Source organism: Microtus oregoni, unplaced genomic scaffold (genome assembly GCF_018167655.1).
Source record: "Microtus oregoni isolate MIOR12 unplaced genomic scaffold, Mior012 000011F_ref0000422, whole genome shotgun sequence".
Classification (NCBI taxonomy): domain Eukaryota; kingdom Metazoa; phylum Chordata; class Mammalia; order Rodentia; family Cricetidae; genus Microtus; species Microtus oregoni.
This window is the reverse complement of record NW_024543070.1, coordinates 44938998-44958641: the sequence shown is the minus strand read 5'-3', so window position 1 is coordinate 44958641 and position 19644 is coordinate 44938998. Positions and strand designations below refer to the sequence as shown.

Here is a 19644-nt window from a genome sequence, read left to right as displayed (position 1 = left end):
TGAAAACTTGTTTTAAAGTACTGCTTCAGGAAAGTTAGGACCACCCAGGCCTGGGCTGCAGCTCACGGTGAAGAGCTTGCCTGGTGTGCACAAGACCCTGGCTCAGTTCTCAGCTAGCAGAGGAGGAGGAGACAGAATTGACAAATCACACACTTGATAAGAGGATGAAAACATGCAACTGAGTATTAAAGGAAAAAAACCAGCCCAACTGAAAAATGGGAGAATATTCTGAATAATACACATTTCTCCGAAGAGTATATTCAGCCGGCAAATCACACAAAAGATGCTTGCTGCTATTAAGCCATCAGAGAAATCAAGTCAGCACCACAAGGCAATATCATTCAAGATGTCTGTAGAAGACAGGACAAGGAGTCATGAGGATTTGGAGAACTGGAACCCCCACTGTGAAGATGACAGGGCAGCTCCTAAGGAGGGGAAATGGCTCTGTGTGACCCCTCAGTTCTCTCTTGGGCATAAACCTAAGAGAAACAAAACCATAAGTTTTATAAAGTTTTGTAAGCAAAAGCTTGTATACAAATGTTTATGGCAGCTATTCTAGTTTCCTTCCTTGATGCTTTGATAAAGTACTCTTTATTTCTTTCATTTTCTTTCTTTTTTTTTTTTTTTCTTGAGATGGAGTCTGTAGCCCTGGCTGTCCTGAAGCATGCTCTGTAGACCAGGCTGGCTTCAAACTTATAGATTTGCCTGCCTCTCCCTCCTGAGTGCTTGGATTAAAGGTGTGAAGTGAGTCAACACCATCCAGCAATAGAATACTCTTGACAACAACAATTCAAGGTAGAATGGGTCTGCTCTAATGCAGAACTCGAGGAGAGTTCATCATGGCCAGCAAGTTAAAATGGTAGGAACTGTAAGTACTTGGCTACATTGTATCCCCAGTCTGGAAGTACCTGGCTACATTGTATCCCCAGTCTGGAAGTACCTGGCTACATTGTATCCCCAGTCTGGAAGTACCTGGCTACATTGTATCCCCGGTCTGGGCTCAGAAAGTGATGACCACTGCTGCTTGACTCCCTCCTGCATTTTTATAGTTCAGCATCCCAGCCTGGAAATGGTACCACCCACAGTGGGCAGGTCTTCCCACCTGAGCTGAACATAATCTCTCACAGAGGTACCTGGAGGCCCATATCCCTGGGAATTCTAGAGTCTGAACCGTTTTACAGAAGCACTGTTTGTAGTGAAGTGAGACTTCTGTTGGTGCAATGAAGACCGTCTCAAGGGAGCTCAGATGGGGGAGTGCATGGCATCTACTAGGTACAGAAGTTTCTCGATCCTTTGATCAGCTGGAAGAATGAATTCCATAAACTGATATTGTAGAATGCTCGAGGGAAGGTTTTGTTGCAGAAAAAGCACTCAGAGTTACCCATGGGTATTGAGCACATCCACTTTGGTGGTACTGAGTGCATTCACTTTGGTGGTGCTCTTGTCTTGCAGTTGGTAATGATTTAGTGTGGGAGCTGGGGTGGTCAGTCTAGCTGGCTGGACCACAGTCCCATAAGGTGTCCATGCGCCTCTATATCCAGGTGTCTGGATTAGAGTTTGACATGCACGTTCCGAACCAGTGAAATAGCTAATAATGTAGCTTCCAGGTAGCTGTGTAAATAAAGATAAAAACACAAAATGAGAATAGTAACCAGCACCCCTAAACTTCCTGGTCTCTGGCCAAGACAGACTGTCCGTTTTCAGAGCCCCAGCCTTGCTGCTGGAAAACTGTCTTCCTTCTGCTCTCATCAGTAGTAGCTAAAACAAAAGCAACCAAAGTGTCCCTCAGGATACTGTTAGATAACCAGAATGTGTTAGATTCATGAAATGGATCATTAATCAGCAGTAAGAAGGAATGAGGTGTGGACACCTGCTAGAGCATGTCACATGATCCTTTAAAACAGTATGCTATGAAAGAAGCCAGACATGAAAACCTACCTGCTTATGAGTCCATTTATGTGAACTGTCTAACCAAATCTGCAGAGATACATAGACTAGTGATATCAAAGGAGTTGTCAGTGACTCTGGGGTTTCCTTCTAGAATGATAACGCTGTAGAGTTGCATACTGGCGATGGCTATGCTACTCATACAGCTTTTGTTTTAAGTTTCATTTATTTATCTGTTCATTCCTTATTATACATCTGTTCATTCCTTATTATTCATTCTTTAATGTATTGTATGTGTGGGGGTATAGTGCATGCCTATAGAGACCAGAAGAAGCTATTGCTTGTCCTCTGTTGCTCTCCACAAATTTCTTTAAGGCAGAATCTGTCCTTGAAGCACATGTTTTCTGATTTTCTCAACTAGGCTGGAAGTCAACATGTCCCAATAATCCCCCTGCCTCAGTTCTCCTCAGAGCTATGCCTAGAGGCCAGACTTGTTATGTGGCGGCTAGAATCTGAACTCCAGTCCTCGTGAGTTCATGCATGGTCCTCACTGCTGAGCCATCTCTCGAGCTCCTAGTTTTTGTTTCTGAGACAGGATTCCACTGTATTGTCCGCGTGGCATGGAATTCATTCTGTAGCCCATGATGGCCTCAGCCTCACAGCAATCTCCTTCCTCAGCTTCTCTTATAATGGGATTGCAGGTACGAGCCATCATACCCAGCAGGGACTACACATTCTTTAAATGATAAACTTTGTAAGTCTAAACTTCTTTAAAGATTGCTGGAAATCAGGGAACATTCTTTACTTGCATAACAATCCTGGGTGCCAGTTGAGTTAACCAGTGATGGATGGCCTTGGGCCTGGATAAGACCCAGGAGCCGTTTCTGGTGCTGGATGCTCAGATTATCTGCAGAGGTCGTTGGGCTGAAAGCTGTTACTCCTATATGGCCAAGCCCAGTGTCTTCCTCGTTACCTCTGGATGTCATTCTGGCTCTTTCCCAATTATCAATGCTCACAGCCCCTCTGAGCACTGAGCATTTCTCTTCCCCTGGCAGTGTTGTTTGTGGATAGCGTGAGACATTGATCATGGTTGGGTGCAGTTGCCAAAGGACTGAGAACTCTAGCTTGGCTCCTGGCCCCTTGTCCTGCTGTGCATCCTGCTGTGTGTCAGGCTGAAAATGAGGTGTGCCCCCCACCCCGACTCCAGTACCCACCTCATGCTGACGGTGAGCTGTCCTCACCACGGGGAAATGTTCCTCTGCTGCTTCCACCTACCGGCCATGTGCTCATCCTTGAGCCTGGCTGGGGTCGTCCTTCCTCAGCTCATACAGGGATCTGTGTGCTGGGAGTTCACGCCCTGCTCCCACCCCCCATAAACAAGGGACAGATAAATATGGTGGCATGATGGTCTGAGTGTGATATGGCTCTCTCTCTCTCTCTCTCTCTCTCTCTCTCTCTCTCTTGCTCACTCGCACATGCACACACACACACAATAAAAACAAAACACAATTTTAAATTATAATTAGAGGAGGCCAAAAACAAAAATGGAAGACATAATCTAGCCAGGTTGTCTAGACTGGCTGGGGAATCCAGGGATACTACTTTGCCTACTTCCCCAGCGCTGGGACTGTAAGCAAACACCACCACATTTAGATTTTTTTTTCTCCCTTTAATGTGAGTTCTAAGGCTTGAACTCAGGTCCTCGTGCAAGCAAGGCAGGTACTTTACCAACTGAACAATCTTTCCAGCCCTGTTTTTATGTTTTTGGAAGAATTTTAGATTTAAGGAAGTTTCCTATGTCTCCACTACCAGTGACCTGTGTAGTGGCAGCCATGCCTTTCTGAGGTTTGGCTTGTCTGAGGAGGTTCTAACTGGTGTTCTCTGGGTGTGGATCAAAATCCTCATAACAGGAGTGACTTCCTGTGGACTTAATGAAAGCCAGGAGGAACTCTGACTCAGCCGTCCTGGATGCTGCAGCCCACTGAGATGCCAGAGCCACTGTTGTCCCTCTGATGTGTGTTTGTGTGTGTGTGTGTGGTGTGCGTTGTGCTGGTGTGTTAGCAGATATGTAGGCTCCTGTCCGTGTGTTTGCCCCCAGAGGCTAGAGGAAGACGCCAGCTGTCTTCTCTAACCTCTGCACCCATGCCTTATGGAAGGATCTCCCATTCTGGCCAGTATATCCAGCATGCTCCCCACCTCCATTCCTACCTGGCATTTGTGTTGGCACTGGCGGTCAGCCCATGCATGCAGTGAGCCATCTCAACAGTCACCATTTCTTGTTTCTGCTGACGAGGGAGCTGTGCTTCATAGGGCTTGGCATGCAATGTTCATGATCAAATCTTAACCTGCGTGTACATCCCCTGTGGGTTTTCAACAGTGAAATTCAGATGGGACCTTGAGGCCAGTTTCTACTTGGACAGTTTCACTTCCTCATTGTTAGGGTATAAATGAAGCTCTGCTTCTTGTTGGGGTGGCTATGTTTGACAAGTAGACAAGGACCAATGAGATGATATGGGATTCCCCTCTGTATGCTGTTAATACCATTGGTTAATAAAGAAACTGCTTTGTGGGCCTATAGCAGGGCAGAACAGAGGTAGGCAGGGAAAACTAAACTGAATGCTTAGAAAAAGAAGGCAGAGTGAGGAGAAGCCATGTAGCCCTGCCTCCAGAGACAGACGCCAGAACTTTACCCAGTAAGCCACAGCCTCTTGGCAATACACAGACTGATGGAGATGGGTTCATTTGAGATGTGAGTTAGCCAGAAATATGCTTAAGCTATTGGCCAAACAGTATTTACAAATAATATGGTTTCTGTATGATTATTTCGGGACGGGCGGGATAGAAACCTCCATTACAACATACAGAAGCCACTGGTAGCTGGTGCCCACAAACACAAGAGGGCATTCTGGCAGATGATCTGTATGAGCTGCACAGGGCAGACAGAACCAGACACCTAGCTGTCTGAGCACCTCACAGAGGAAGCTGCCCGACTTTCACCCCTGGTTGTAGCCTAGAAGGATCAGACCTCTCCTAAGTGCCTCATTCCAAATGGCATATCTGTGTGTCAGATACCACCATCATTCAGGAAATGATGGTTTCTGTGAGAGTGCAGGAGAGGTGGGGTTGAGGCCAGAAAGGTCATGTTCACCTCAGTTGCTGTACTTGGTGTTAGGTACCACAGAAACCAAGAGCATTTGATCCCAGACGACCTTGGTAACTTGACCACCCACATTCCACACACGTCAGGCGAGGAGTAAACGCTGGAGTCTTCTGACTGCAGCGTGACTACAGTTTGCTTTTATGCAGTGATTTTACTTATGTGAACTTCATCATAGACTTGCAGTGAGGAAGCAAATCTTCCTGGAGGGAAAATGGTGGGTCTCTTGTTCTCTCCAGAGGATTTTGCACAGCTAGGTGGGAGCCTATCTCTCAAGGAAGCCCTGGCATACAGTCTCTGCCTGGGTTCTGACCAGCTACCAACCAGCTTTGAGTTCTTGTGTGGGCCCCTACTTCTTTATCTCTTGATGGGCATCCTCACAGCCCTTTCCCATCGGGTTCTTGTAGGGGAGAAGGACACGCTGCAGAAGATCATGGTGGGGTGAATGGCACTGACACTTTGGCCCTTACCCAGGCCGTGCTGCCGGTAGCATTGCTCCCACCTTCCTTCCATCACGTGTGAGTCTAGGTGTGGGTAAAGGAGAGCTGACCTCAACACACGGTGCTTATGCCTTTCACATGAGAAGTGGCCAGAAGGGCAGGGAGTCCGAGCTACCGTGGGGCTGAATTACGCCACTGAAGAAGTTTTACCTTGGTTTATTTCCTTCTAGTCTCTGGGTGCACTGAGTTGCTGCCTCATGGTGACAAGTGGTTCATCTCCTTCCTTCTGTCATGTCTATGATGAGAAGTGGGTGGAAGCACAGTAGTAGTCACTGCTTTCTGCTGTAAGAGAAGCAAACGCTTCAGGCGAGCCCCAGCCACTGCCCTCGTCCTGTGTCCCAGTCCTGTGTTTGTACCCACAGGAGCAGACACCTTTCTACACTGGTGTGCCCTGATCTAGGGGGAAAGATGGGGACTGTGTTTGTACCCACAGGAGGAGACACCTTTCTACACTGGTGTGCCCTGATCTGGGAGGAAAGGTGGGGACTGTTTTATTTGCATATTCTTTTTCTTAACTCTTTTTCCTTTTTAGTATTTCATTTATTTGGTTGGTTTTTGTTGAAATAAAATATCACTTTGTAGCTCTGGCTGGCCTCAAACTTTGTTTCTTCCTACCCCAGCCTCAAGATACTGGAGTTTCAGGCATTCATCTGAATGCTCAGGTTTTCCTTAACTTTAAATTGAAATGAAACACATGCAATAAAGTGCAAAGTGCACACATCTTTGCTAGAGTACTCCAGGAAGTTTCTAGTCACATGGAAATGGTCTGTGATCATCTCAGAAGCCTCTCTTTTAACCTCTTTCACCCTCCTTAAGGTTCCTACTGCTCCAGAGGCCAGCGATCCTGGCGGGTGTGAGTTTCCTCTGTGTGATCGTGAGGGGCAGACTAGATGTGGCTCCTGCTTTTTCTGTGTTGTAGCTGCATAGAGCTGTCTCTGTGAACACGTGCTGGGTATCCCAGAGACAGAAGCTCATGGTCTCTGCTGATGGAAAGCCTTTCTCATGAAAACCTCCTCTGGAGTCTCGCAGAACTTGTCTGTGCCCTGCTTGCCCTAACTCTGCGTGCACTTTACGAGAAATCTCTGAGGACTTGTGTATGTGGTAGGGCTGCTGACAACACAGAAGATCTGCCTAAACAGTTGTTCATTTTGAGAGGAGAGAAGAGATTGAGAGAGAGAGTTTTACAGAAGGACATCTTTAGGCAGCCATTAAAGGTGTCATTGGAAAGCTGAAAGCCAGCTGTGAGCAGAGGTGTGCATCACTGTCTCCTCCCCTTCAGTAGCCTCACTGCAAGAGCTGGGCATCCTGATGTGAATTCACTAGGCTTCTTAAGAAGCTGTCCTTCCCCAAGTAGGGTGATGGGATTTCCTCATCCAAATAGTCAATCACCTGGTCTTGAAAAGGGCTTAAGAACAGAGGCCTTAGCTGAGGCATGTCAGAGAACTCATGAAGACAAAAGGGGTGGGTGATTCTAAAGTGTGTTCATGTAAGTCAACTGGGGAGGCAGGAGACAAATTCAGACTTTGAAGTCAGCTCCCAGAGTTGCTCCTTCTTAATGCCCTTGCTTCAGGGACCTGCTAGCCTTGTGTCTGCTAGAGCTATGGTCTGGGATATTCTACTAAGACTTACTAAGGGACTCTTTTTGTAACACAGTTAAAATAGCTTACTATATTAAAGAAGTAATTATTTATATTTATCACGATTTTGTGGGGACTGCCTAGGACCTAGAAATGTGAGTAGAATTTACTTCCATTTTACTAGTTAATAAATTGATGGTTGGATAACAGGAAGAAAGTTGAAGTCAGGTGTGGTGGTGCATCACCCTGAGCAGCCTCAGGAGGTAGGAGAGTTAGCCCTGTCCACAGATGGGCTGTGGGCCAGCCCGAGCCAGCACAGCGAGACTGACCTCAGCAGTCACAGAAGACAAAGAAGAAAAGTTGATAATCAACCACCTTGCTCAGACCGCTGTCCTGGCGCTCTGCTCCTCCGCCTTTCATTTCTCCCCTCGCCCGGCACTAACACATTCTGCAGCATTTGTCCAGGAGGCCCAGAAAGCTACACATTTCTTCTGTCACTTAGTTTGCTCTTAGCTGTTCTTGAGGTCTCACCATGTGAAGAGCCTCAGAGGATCTGGTACGTTTCAGCATAGGGAAGTTAAAGAAAAAGGAGGAGGAGAAGCCTTAAAGCTGAGCTTGCGGTGGAACATACCCTGCTGGATAATGAGACACTGGTTTATTTTACATGACACCACAAGCCCTCAGCAAAGCATCACACCCTGGGTACAGACCTCATGTATGAAATGAGTATATCATCCCAAATGTCCCCACCTGTCCCCAAATCAAGAGCTTCTTAGGACCTATTCTGTGCTTGTTTTTGTGTTTGTCAAGTGGATTCAGGATGCATATGTGTCCTAAGGGATTCTTAATTATTAAATGTAGCTCTTGAGATGAAAACATTAGGCCTCTCTACATTTAACAAACGCGCACACACACGCGCGCACACATTCACATGCACGCGCACACGCACATGTGCACACATGCACACATGCGCGTACACACACACATGCACACACACTTTACCAAGTGAGGTACATTTGCTACTGCACTTCACAGCTCAGCTTCCTCACCAAGAAAGGGTTTGCACTGATAAATAATTCATATTGGAGCTTAAGATTCCTGGAGGGACTGGCAGGCTTTCATCTTGGATAAGGTGCCTTAAAGTATTGCCAATAACTGGCCTCAGTTTGCCAGACTGAGTGTAAATCCTTCTTGCTGAGTGTGTGTGTGTTTGCAATGTAAACTGTTTTCAGTTATACCTGGAACTACTGACCTGAAGGAAGGCACAGCCGCACAAGCTTGAAAATAAGAGATGAGAGGTGATGTTCCAGTTGGGCATGAAAGCACTGTACTGAGACACGTGATCACTGTGTTGTTCTAGACCCAACAAAGAGGACACTGGCCATGTGAGCTCTTCAGGCGCGTCCGTTGTCAAGCATGGACTCAACCCAGAGAAGGGCTTCATGCAGGTTCATTACTTAAAGGTAAGCACGCTGATGGCTGTGGCCATTTGTTACAGAACAGCACTCCTGAGGCCATAGAGCTGAGCAGGATGAGGAACGTGGCTGGGGCAGGATAAAGGGTCTCCACCTCTGTAATGGTGTCTCAGGGAGCCCAGACTGGGTACTCACAGGTCAGCACTCTAAAAGCCTCTAAACAAGGCTGTGTTCACAAGGCTCAGCCTGAGGAAGCCCAGTTCCCTGCTGCAGACAAGGAGAGACTAAAGCAGGTGGCACTTGGACCTGGGGTGGGAAAGCTCTGGGCCTCTCCTGTCCTGTAGAGCCCGAGCTGGGTGGCTCTGACGTCCACTCTGCATTTCCAGGCCCACTCACCTGAGCAGGAGAAGGCAGCATGTTCCGGATGCACAAGTGCATGGCACTGATTGATGTAAGCAATTCTGCGATGACCCCTGAAGCCAGCTTATTGTCTGTCTTCTTTTTTCTCCCAGGGCTACTTCCTTCTCCGATTCCTAGCCAGAACACTTGGAAAGGAAACTTACTTTTCGTTTTTAAGAAAATTTGTACACCTGTTTCATGGGCAGTTGATCCTTTCACAGGTATGCATGAGATCCCAGTGAACTCACTGCACACAGCTGGGAGGCTGAAGCATCTGGGGGTTAGAGGACATCAGCACTGGAAAGGGTGGGATTTACAGTTATATTGATGGGGAGAAGTAGGTTATTGATGTAGACTCAAAGGTGGATGCTTGGAGCAGGTGAGCTCCTGGCAGCATAGGGACCTGCTGTAGCCCCCAGCTGTTTGCCATCATGTCAGTAGTTGCAGACTGAGTGAGCTCATGAAACCAAACGGTCCTGCTGGAGTCATCCGGACAAGCTGTCTCCTTTTGGTGCTGCCACCTCAGAGTCGCCCTGGCCAGCAGCTCAGAGTACTTACGTGCAAGCATGAAAACAAGAGTTCAATTCCCAGCACCCACGCAGCACTCTGGTCCCATGCACACTTGTAACATAGCACTGAGGCAGGGGAATCACTGGGACCTGCTGGCCACAAGTCCAGCAGAGAAAAATGAAACCCACACTCCAAAGACAAAAACCCATCTCCAGGGCAGAAAGGTGACTGTGTTAAAGGAGGACGCCAAACACTATGGCCTCCTCACGTGCAGGCATGCTCACTTACACACATTTGCACACAACACACACACGTAACACACACCAAAACAAACAATGCCCAAAACAGCAGCAAAAACCCTTTGACTTAAGTGGTTTTGCCATTTTACTCTGTTGAATAGCATTCTTTCATTGTTTTATTTAGTGTGTGAGTGTATGTGTATGTATGTTTAGGTCAGAGAGCAACACGCTCTCTCCTTTCCCCATGTGGGTCTCAGGACTGAACTTAAGTCATAAGGCTTAAGCATCAAGAGCCATCACCTAGCCAGCTCAGGGGCCTGCATGCCTTTTGAAAATTTACATTTTGCTCAGATTTTATAGTAAAATATACGTAAAATAAAACTTGCCATTGTACTGTACAGCTTGGTGGGGTGGAGCCCCGCCCACTGTTCTGCCCCAGCAATAGGCGTGTATCTGCAGCATTCCGTCTACACTGGCTTATTACATGGGTGCTGGAGAGCTGTACTCGGGTCCTCAAGATGGCTTCTCAGTCTTTGATCAGCATTTCTAGAACCTACTCTGTTCTGCAGGATTGCCTGCTTCTCCATTCTCGCTGATTCCCTGTGTGCTTGCCAACTTTTGTTGGCTTCTGCTTTTTCTTATTTTGCTTTGTTTGCTCTTTGAGACAAGGTGTTATGCTGTAGTCCAGGCTAGCCTTGACTCTGTTTGTCCTGCCTCCTGGCTTGTATGTGTTTTTAAGATTCATTCACCCAAGTTTAGGGGAAGGGAAACTGAAATGAGCATTCTGGGTTCATTACAGTGTGAGAGAGAAAGCTTTTGCTAGGTGATTCTGGTGAGACGCATCTCTGCAGATGTGGTACTGTGATTCCAAGTGTGACTTCCCATCTCGCTTGTTCCTGGGGAAGAGGAGGTGCACTGCTGTAGTCCCTTAGTCTCCGTCCAGCCTGGCTACAGAGCAAGTTCCGGGCTGGCCAGAGTCAGAATGAAAAAAAGCCAAAAGCAGAATCGATGTGTTGGTTGGTTGGTTGGTTGGTTGGTTGGTTTTTAAAGAGGAAACAAGCAGCACTATGCTTCTGTTATCTCCCCAATCCTCACATTTTTAGCTCTTACTGTTACTTGCTGAGGTTTGCTTTGCCAGCATAAAGGATTTAGTATTTGCCACCACTTACCCATGCTTCTAGACTCATGAATATTTTATTTTGATTCAGCTCTTTGTTGGCTCAATTTCATTATCAAATTGATGTTCAAGTTGCAGCTTCCCAGGCTGTGTGGTTTCAGAGTTTTTCCTGCTTGGGAATGCATGTCTCCTGTCTGTGTTTAAATCACAAAATAGCTAGGTTTACACATTCCTGGGCCACATCTTTATTCCTTGGAACTCGATAGATATTGCTCAACTGCCTTCTTGATTCATCACTGCTGAGAAACTTTCGAAAGTTGCCTGTGTTTCCCTGTTTATATCATGTAGACGGCAGAAGAAATTTTTATCTTTGAATTCAGTGATTTAACTAAAAGGGAATGTGTATGCACGATTGTTTCAAAGAATTGTTTTACTAAACTGAGGGAGAGAGAGAGACAGTGTGTGTTGGGTGTGCCCTGTAAAGACATGGAGTGCAGTGGACTCTTGTGGAGTCTGTTCTCCCCTTCTACTCTGAGCTTCTTCCCTGCTGAGCCATCTTGCTTGCCCTGGTGTGCACGATCTTCCTGGTGTGCACGATCTTCCATTATTCCTTCTCCCTGGAAAGCACTTAGAATAGTCTTAGATTCTATTCTAAAAAACAAATTATCTTAAGTATGCTTTGTTTTCATTTTGTTTTGTGGTTGGTTGGTTGGTTGGTTGGTTGGTTGTTTTTCGAGACGAGGTCTCTCTGTGTAGCTCTGGCTGTCCTGGAACACTCTCTGTAGTCCAGACTGGCTCGAACTCACAGAGATCTCCCGCCTTTGCCTCCTGAGTGTGAGGATGAAAGGCGTAGGCCACCACAGCCTAACAAAGTATGTTTTATTTTGTCTTGTGTTTTGAGAAAAGAGCTTGCTGTGTAGCCCAGGCTAGCTTTGAATTTGAGCTCTTCTTGCCTCAGCCTCCTAGAAGTACAGGCCTGCTTTACCACGCTTGAGTTCAACTCATCTTTGGTCTCATTCTTTTCCCCTTGTAAGATTCTGAGTTTTCTGTTATGTCTTCTTTCTGGGGCACATACATTATTAGATAATCACTTTCATCTTCCTCTTCTTTATCCCATTTTTCTCTCAAGCAGCTCTTCATTATTAGCCCTTTTTTTCTTTTTCTTTTGAGATAGTTAACCCAGGCTGGTCTCAAACTCCTAACGGCGCTGAGACAACCTTGGTCTGATCTGCCTCCACCTCTCAAGGGCTGGAATTGCAGGCCTGCAGCATCACCACACCTGGTCACAGGGTTTATGACAGACAAGCTCTCACCCAGTTAAACTGCATCCCTCACACTTAACGTCATTTTCATCAGTGCTCGTTGCTTTGTTCTTTGAAAAGATTATTGTTCCTGAAATGGTATTATTACGGTCCTTAGTTTTCTTTCCCGGGATTAGAATCTCTTTTCATTTTGTTGTCTTGTCTTTGGCCTTTCATTTTTGGTTATTGTTGCTGTTTTTTGTTTGTTTTCCTGGTGAGACATTTGTTCCGTGCTCCTTGGGTTATGCTTTCTTCAGAGCTGAGTTCCTTTTCTTTTAGCTTCTCTCTGCCCCTCTCTTCGTGTGATTTGTGCTCATTCTCACTGATGCTTCCCTTTCGGCATGGGTAGCACTGCCCTGACCCTTTATTTAGTCTTGTGTGTGCACTGGAATATTATCTTTGCCTCCTTTCCCAGCTCACCTAAGACTTGTTTTTCAGCCCCTCTAAGCTACCGTCTGATGGGATATTATGGGTGAAGCTGTGGCCTAGAGCTGCAGTAGTTACACTGGATTTGACTTCCCTCCCCTGAAACGCTGCTACCTCTCCCTGCCCAGGTTCTCATGTCCATTGTACCTGTAGTGTCTCGGCTGCTCTTCCAGATCAGGATGCCATCTGGGCACTTTGGAGGAGTTCACAGCTCACCTAGCTGCCCTCAGTGGTTTATTTTCCATACTTCTGCATCTCTCCAGCAAATGCTCCAGGCCCTCCGGTAGCTAGGAAAGAAGAAAGGTAAATGTGTAGGTATTTGAGAATTTGTGGGATTTGGACAGTTTACCAGCTCCCCGGCTTCTAAGCCTGAGCGTGGGGGAGGTGCAGCTTGTCACCTAGAAACTAGCAGAATCATATGTCCTTTGCCTAATTCCCCTCTTTGAAATCTATGCCAGGAAGCTGTCTCCCTGTCCTTATTTGGAAGCTGTTGGGCATGCTTTTTTTTTAATTAAAATAATTTGTATGAATTATGTGGATTGTGCCTTCACTTACCCCGATACCTAGTTAAATAATTTGTAGGAATTGTGTGGATTGTGTCTTCACTTACCCGGTACCTAGTTAAATAATGTGTATGAATTTTGTGGATTGTGCCTTCACTTACCCGGTACCTAGTTAAATAATGTGTATGAATTTTGTGGATTGTGCCTTCACTTACCCAGTACCTAGTTAAATAATTTGTAGGAATTGTGTGGATTGTGCCTTCACTTACCCCGATACCTAGTTAAATAATTTGTAGGAATTGTGTGGATTGTGTCTTCACTTACCCAACACCCAGTTATTTTTTTCCTCGACTTCCCCTCCCCTTTGACCTCTACCCTCTGCAGTATTTCAGTATTATTTGCCTTCTGGGCCCCTCCTGACGTCCTCTTTCCAGGATCACAGTGACCATCCCCGTAGGCTCACTTCTTAGTCCCACGTCGTTGCCTTTTCTTCTTTCCAGGCCATGACCATGACCACTGTGATTATTCCTAAAACTCCTCACAGAACCACTATTCCTGTGTCATTCTTAATCTAGGAGCAGTTGATCTGGTAGAATCTACATACACCTACATTTTAGTGAATGCTTTCACTAGATCTACAAATTAATCGCCAGATTAACCACTAGACGGAATTGGAGCTTGTTTTTTAAAACTTGGAATGGCTAATTTAGTGTTGTTAGGTGTTAAAACAAGTGGTCTGGGACTGATCTGATTAGCATACAGTGTATCAGGAAAGTAGGAGCTGACAACTTAGCCTCCAAGACTGCACTCCCCGGCTTGCTGGGAAACAGTACCTTTGCTTTTCCTTTTGGTTTTCCTTTGTTTCAGGCATACCACAAAGGTGACACATTGCCCCCCCCACCCGGGTGTTGTCAGAGCTCTTTGTCTAGTCAGTGCCCAATTTCCTTCTCAGAACTCTGAGTGCACCAGAGAGAAGGGAGGAGATGGTGAGGGAACACATCTTCCTGAGGGACACTTCTTTCCGACTCAGCGGGCCTGGGTTGGACAGAGCCATGACAGCCTAAAGAGGATGCAGGAAAGCCTGGGTCTTTAAGGGCGGGAGTAAGAGGAACCAACTGAGCCCATTCTGGTCACAGGCACTTTAGAGGCTTCAAATGAGAAGCAAGTGTCTCCAGTAGGGTGGAGCACAAGACAGTGAGTGTAGAAACCACATCATAAATCTCAGGGGACATCTTGTTTGATCTGTATATCTCAGGCATTGGTTGGCAGCCTTCAGCTAGCTGCTGAGCTGCCTGCCAATCCAAGCTTGGAGGCGGGATTCAACAGATGTTCCAGAATGGTAACCTCCTAGGAGCCAGGACACCATCTTTCTTAAAATAAGAAGGAGGAGGGGGAGGTTTGCACAGGGACCTTCTTCATTACCCGGATCCACCCAGAATTCCAGATGCCTGTGCTTACAGTCTATCAAAAGGGGAGGGGCTGTGAAGCCAGTTGTAACTTGAAAATGTGAAAGGGTAGAATTAAGGTTAACTCTGAATTTCCTGCTTCTCAAGCAATTAAATTCTTCCCCCTTGTTATTAAGTTAATGTCATTCTCCCCTCCCCCCTCCCGTGCCACATAATTGAACATAAATTACTAGGAATATGGGAGATAAGTTTGTAGGTACTATACAGACATAATGGGGTAAAATTAGTAAGAAGTTATAATTAGAGTTATAATTGCATAGTTATAGTTCTTGGATTTTTTAAGAATCAAAAACCAAAAATCTTGTCAATAAGCAGCGATCCACTATTATAGTGATTTACAAAACGATCTATTAGCTAAATCATAATAAATAAATTTCTAATGCAACATTTTAAAAACATTTTTTAAAATAATAGCTGAATACTGCTAGCCTATTTCCTTAGTTCCAGTAACCTTTAAAATAATAAAAATAATGACTTTAAGACTCTCAAGCAAGGCCCAGTAGACGTGAAGTGCTTGCATGGTTTTTCTCTATGTCCAGGGTTAGGCCTGGGTAGTAAAGAGTCCAGGCCTGCAGCCTCCTATCGCCCACCGCCATGTCCCTACATTCATCCCCAGGTCTGTGTGCTTGAACACTGGTCTCCAAGAGGTGGCAATGCTTTCAGTGCTTTCCGGGGTTGTGGGACCCGTTCTAGGCAGGGCCTGGCTGTCAGAAGTAGGCTCCAGCGAGGAGTGGGCCTTACATACCATAGCTCTTCTGGCTCCAGCCCCTGCTTCCTGCCTCTTCCTCTGTACCATGTGAAGAGGGTACCGCTGTTGGAGCCCTTCCGGCCACCATGCCATAATAGGCCTCAAAAATTGTGAGCCAAAGTAATCTCTGCTCTGTTAAGTTGTCTGTGTTAGGGTGTCAGTCACAGTGGTGTGAGGGAAATCTGTCAGTAGCTCCTTTATTGAGGAGCCTTCCCCTCTGGACAGACGGAGCCCCCATAAGTCCACAGGCTGGGCTGGCTTTGCTCATGCTGCGATGGCTGGACGCAGTGTGATGATGGAAAAGGTTCACCCTGCCGTTCACCCGTCCGTTCACCCTGCCGTGCACCCTGCCGTGTACCCGTCCATACACCCTGCCGTTCACCCTGCCATGTACCCGTCCGCACACCCGTCAGTATGCTGTTCTGCATAGGTCTGGACTGCTTCTCCCATCCCCTGCTACAGTCGTGTGTGCTCACTTGGACGTTCACCCGAAAGAGCACCTTTTAACTTGTTAAATGTATTTTTTTCTGTGAATTTCATACATGAATACTGTACTTTCTATAAAGCAGTGATTCACATGGCTAACCTCAGGCTCCAACGAGTTCTCTCACCTCTGCCTCCTGAGTACTAGGATTACAGGCATGGGCTATCGTGTGTGTCTCTAAAGTTTATTTTCTCTTTGTTAAATCTTCAAGGAGAGCCAGGTGGTGTGGCTCATGTCTCTATGTGATCCCAGCCATCAGGGGGCTGAACCTGGAGGATCAACATGGGCTATAAGTTGAGAAACTGCCTCAAAAACCAAAGTGACTGTACAAATCCAGAAAAACAAAAAAGCAAAATTTTATAGATTACTGCATTAAAAGAAAACCATGAAATGTTAACATAGCAAGAGACTCTGTATTAAAAAAGGAGAAAAATGAAAATTAAAAAAACCCTCCAAATAGAGATGCTATTTGCTGTTTAATATAATTAAATAGCAAAATGTTATGCTTCGTCCTGCCTTTTTCTCCTTTTGTGTCCACCCCACCTGATACTCAGATGGTGAGAAGTTTACACTGGGGTTTGCATTCAGCAAATAAAAAGACAGAGCAGAAAAGCCTTGTTAAGTCTTAACTTTAAATAAACGATCATTTTTAGTGTATTTATCCTCCCAATTTAACTAACAGTCCTTTATCTGACGACACTGGGTAAGACCCAGTGAGGATTCCAGGATTGTAGGACTGGGAAAGGGGGCTGCAATAAAAGTATAAATTAAATACAAACGAGCTTGCTATTGGAACTTTTAGGTCTATGACATTGTGGTTATTCCCACCAGAGTACTTTTATTTTAGAGAGGTTTACAAAGCATTTATGGATGACATTATGTAATATTCAGGATGTCTTAACAGTTCAGAAGACAGGAAGGAAGGATAGGGCAAGGCAGGTTAGCTCGGGTAATTTAAACAGAGTAGTTAATTATTTGACTTCGCTTTTCATTTGAAAATTTCCACAATAAAAGAAAGTGGTTTGGGAAAAGGTGTAAGTCATGACATGGCACTGTCACAGAGGCAAACTCCTAGATGTCCCGTGACTGCACAGACGCAGGAGAGGAGAAGGGACGGAGTATCAGACTGGGCCGTCTCTGTCACTCAGCTGGGTTTTGTTCTGTTAAGTTTGGCCTCTTTCCAGAGCTCCGTGTTAGTTGTGGGCCTCAAGAAGTGGAGAAAGACCTCATGGCAAGAGAGTGGGAAAGTGAGGGGTCAGTTCTTTTATGTGTGACCAGACCCGAGATGGAAACAGTCGATGCTTGGTTGCTGGCAGGGTTGGGCAGTTACTGGTAGACCGCTTTCATGGTTTGCTTTCTTCTTATTTCAGGATTTCCTTCAAATTCTGTTGGAGAGCATTCCAGAAGACAAAAGGTGAGGACCAATATAGGAATTAAGAGCCCCATTTCACATTTAATGTTGAAAAGACCCTACCATCGTTTAACCTGTTGTTGGAACCTAAGACAGTTGAGATTTCCTCTCTGCATAAAGGAACCCAGTGCAGCTCATGGAGTCACAGTTTGACCAGAAGACAGGCTGGAGTCAGGGCAGCATGCACAGCCCCAGGCCTTAGATGTGGAATGGAAAGCTAGCCAAGGGCACTCTGGGGCTACGGATGGAGAAGAGGACTCCGCAGCAGAGTGGTCGCTCTGATGAGAAGGTCAGGGACTGCTACCCTGGACCACCTACAGCAGGAGCTTCAGGCGGATGGTCGCATCACATCCATAGTTGAGGGCAGAAAGAATGCTAAACATAATGCTTAGTATCCAGCTACCCTCTTTTACACAGTCCAGAGCCCCAAACCAGGGAATGCTGCCACCAGCGTTCAAATCAGCTCGTCCCACATCAATCAAGGTGGTCAAGACAGTCTCCTGTAGACATGCCCACCAGGAACCTGGAGGCAGGAGCTGATGCAGAAGCCATGGAGGGTGCTGCTTACTGGCTTGCTCCCCACTACCAGCCCAGGGATGGCACCACCCCCCATCAATCACTAACTGAAAAAAACTGCCGTACAGGTTTGCCTACAGTCCGATCTTATGGAAACATTTTCTCAATTGAAGTTTCCTTTTCTCAGATGACTCTAGCTTGTGTCAAGTTAACATAAAACCACCCAGCACAGGTGCTGAGTCTTCTGCAAATGTCACTTCTGATGTGGTTATTCATTATTCAAGAGTAAACCTGGAAGATTTATATATTTCCCCTCATAACTGGATGTTAATTAAGCTCACAGACTCACATATGCTAGGCATGTGTCTGACCACTGTACTACAGGGCCAATGTTCTTTTCTTTTATACCTGCCATCAGGACACTAGCTCAGGTTCTCTGGTAGGGTATAGAGACCCTTCTTTAGGACATACAGCAGAGCAGTGGGGAGGGAGGGAGCGAGGGAGGGAGAGAGGAGAAATTAATTTATAGATGTGGTGTGCTTCTTCTTCTGTTGGTCACCAAAGTGCATTCCTTCGGGGCAGAGTTCTTAGGGCAGAGACAGCAGTTTCCAGTGAGACGCACAGTGCACTTTTAGTCTGGGAGATATGTCTTACTTTTAATCTCCATGATGCAGTATGGAGTTCATTTGGATGCCCTGAGCCCCCTGGCTCTGAGGGCCTGGATTTTATTGTTGTGGATATGTACTGAGGCAACACGCTGGACCCACAAAGAGACTTTTGTTGTAGCTGTGGAGATTAGACCAGCATCTATGCCCCACCAACAGCCACTGAATCCCTTTGATGGGCACCTTTCCCAGTGGGATCGTGCTTTGCCCAGCAGGCTTAAGTCTTATTAAAAATTCTCCTCAAATGTTTAAATAATCTCTTGCCTACAGCAAGCCTACTTCACCAAGTATATCGGAGTATATTTTCAAATTTAAGCATCTTCTTGCTGGCTAACTAATCTCAAAATCTAGTTTGCCTATTCAAACAGATGGTTTGCTCTATTACCTATGCAGCATATTGTACTAATTTTATGTGGGCCTCCAAAGACTGCACATCTACCCCCTGGGGCCTCTAATCTTTGGCCCCAGTTTGCAAACTGATCCTTTGGCACATCTGTTCGGCACTTGAGCCATGCTGAGCAGGCAAGGCTTTGCCAGTCACAGTGGCCAGTACGTCAATGTCATGCCGCCTCTGCGCTGCTGCCCTGCCCCAACGTATTAGCGCTCTCTGTGGTGCATCTCCTGTAGACAGGAGAATAAATCCAGTGCCAGCCTTCAGAGAGATCCCAGTCAACCACCAAAAACGTGGGTCATTTTAATCTCCAGGACAGGGCATTAGAATCCGTGTATGAAGGGCTCTGTGAGGTTCTTGGTCCTGGGGCCACAGACAGCAACTCATCAGCATTCAACTTGAAATGAGACCCAAGGCAGAGCCTGCTACAGCCTTGGGGAATGTCTGTGTCTGTGTGGGGGAGGGGGATGGAGGGGGAATGGAGAAAGCTAAAAGCCAGAAATTCATTAGCGATCACTAGAGAATTTGAGTCAAGAACTCTTGAGAGCTGGGGCTATTTCAGTGATGGGTACAATGGCAGTGGGCTGTGAAGCAGGGAACAGAGCCATGGGTTGACTGAGAGGTGCCACAGTTATAAATGGCTGATTAGTTGTGAATCTGAATAGAGAAACCAGTCAGGTGCGTGGCTTTTCTTGGACCCTGAGCTAAAGTGCAGTGGGCAGCTTCTCGTCCCTGGAATCAGTATGGAGGGGAGGGAGATAAGGACAAAGTGACATGCTCAGGAGGCCATCCAGACAGGCACACCATCTACCCCCTGCCAAAAAGCTATGCCATCTAGGGAATAGTTGGTCCAGCAGCCTTGGCTCCTGGGTCCAGGTGTCAGCCATAGCTGCTGATTAATTCTTGCCCATCAGTTATGGTGTTTGTGCATG

General features: G+C 46.3%; 1 protein-coding gene across 2 annotated transcripts in view; it reads left to right on the top strand.

Annotated features, from left to right (window-relative positions):
• Positions 1-19644, top strand: part of LOC121453545 (aminopeptidase O-like) — a 226130-nt gene that overhangs the window by 117899 nt on the left and 88587 nt on the right. For both annotated transcript variants that reach the window (XR_005975027.1, XM_041660416.1), the window contains exons 7-9: positions 8482-8584; positions 9049-9156; positions 17100-17143. Coding sequence is in view for 1 of the 2 variants with exons in the window: in XM_041660416.1 (XP_041516350.1) it covers positions 8482-8584; positions 9049-9156; positions 17100-17143 (255 nt within the window). In the remaining variant the exon portion in view is untranslated. The remainder of the gene's footprint in view (positions 1-8481; positions 8585-9048; positions 9157-17099; positions 17144-19644) is intronic.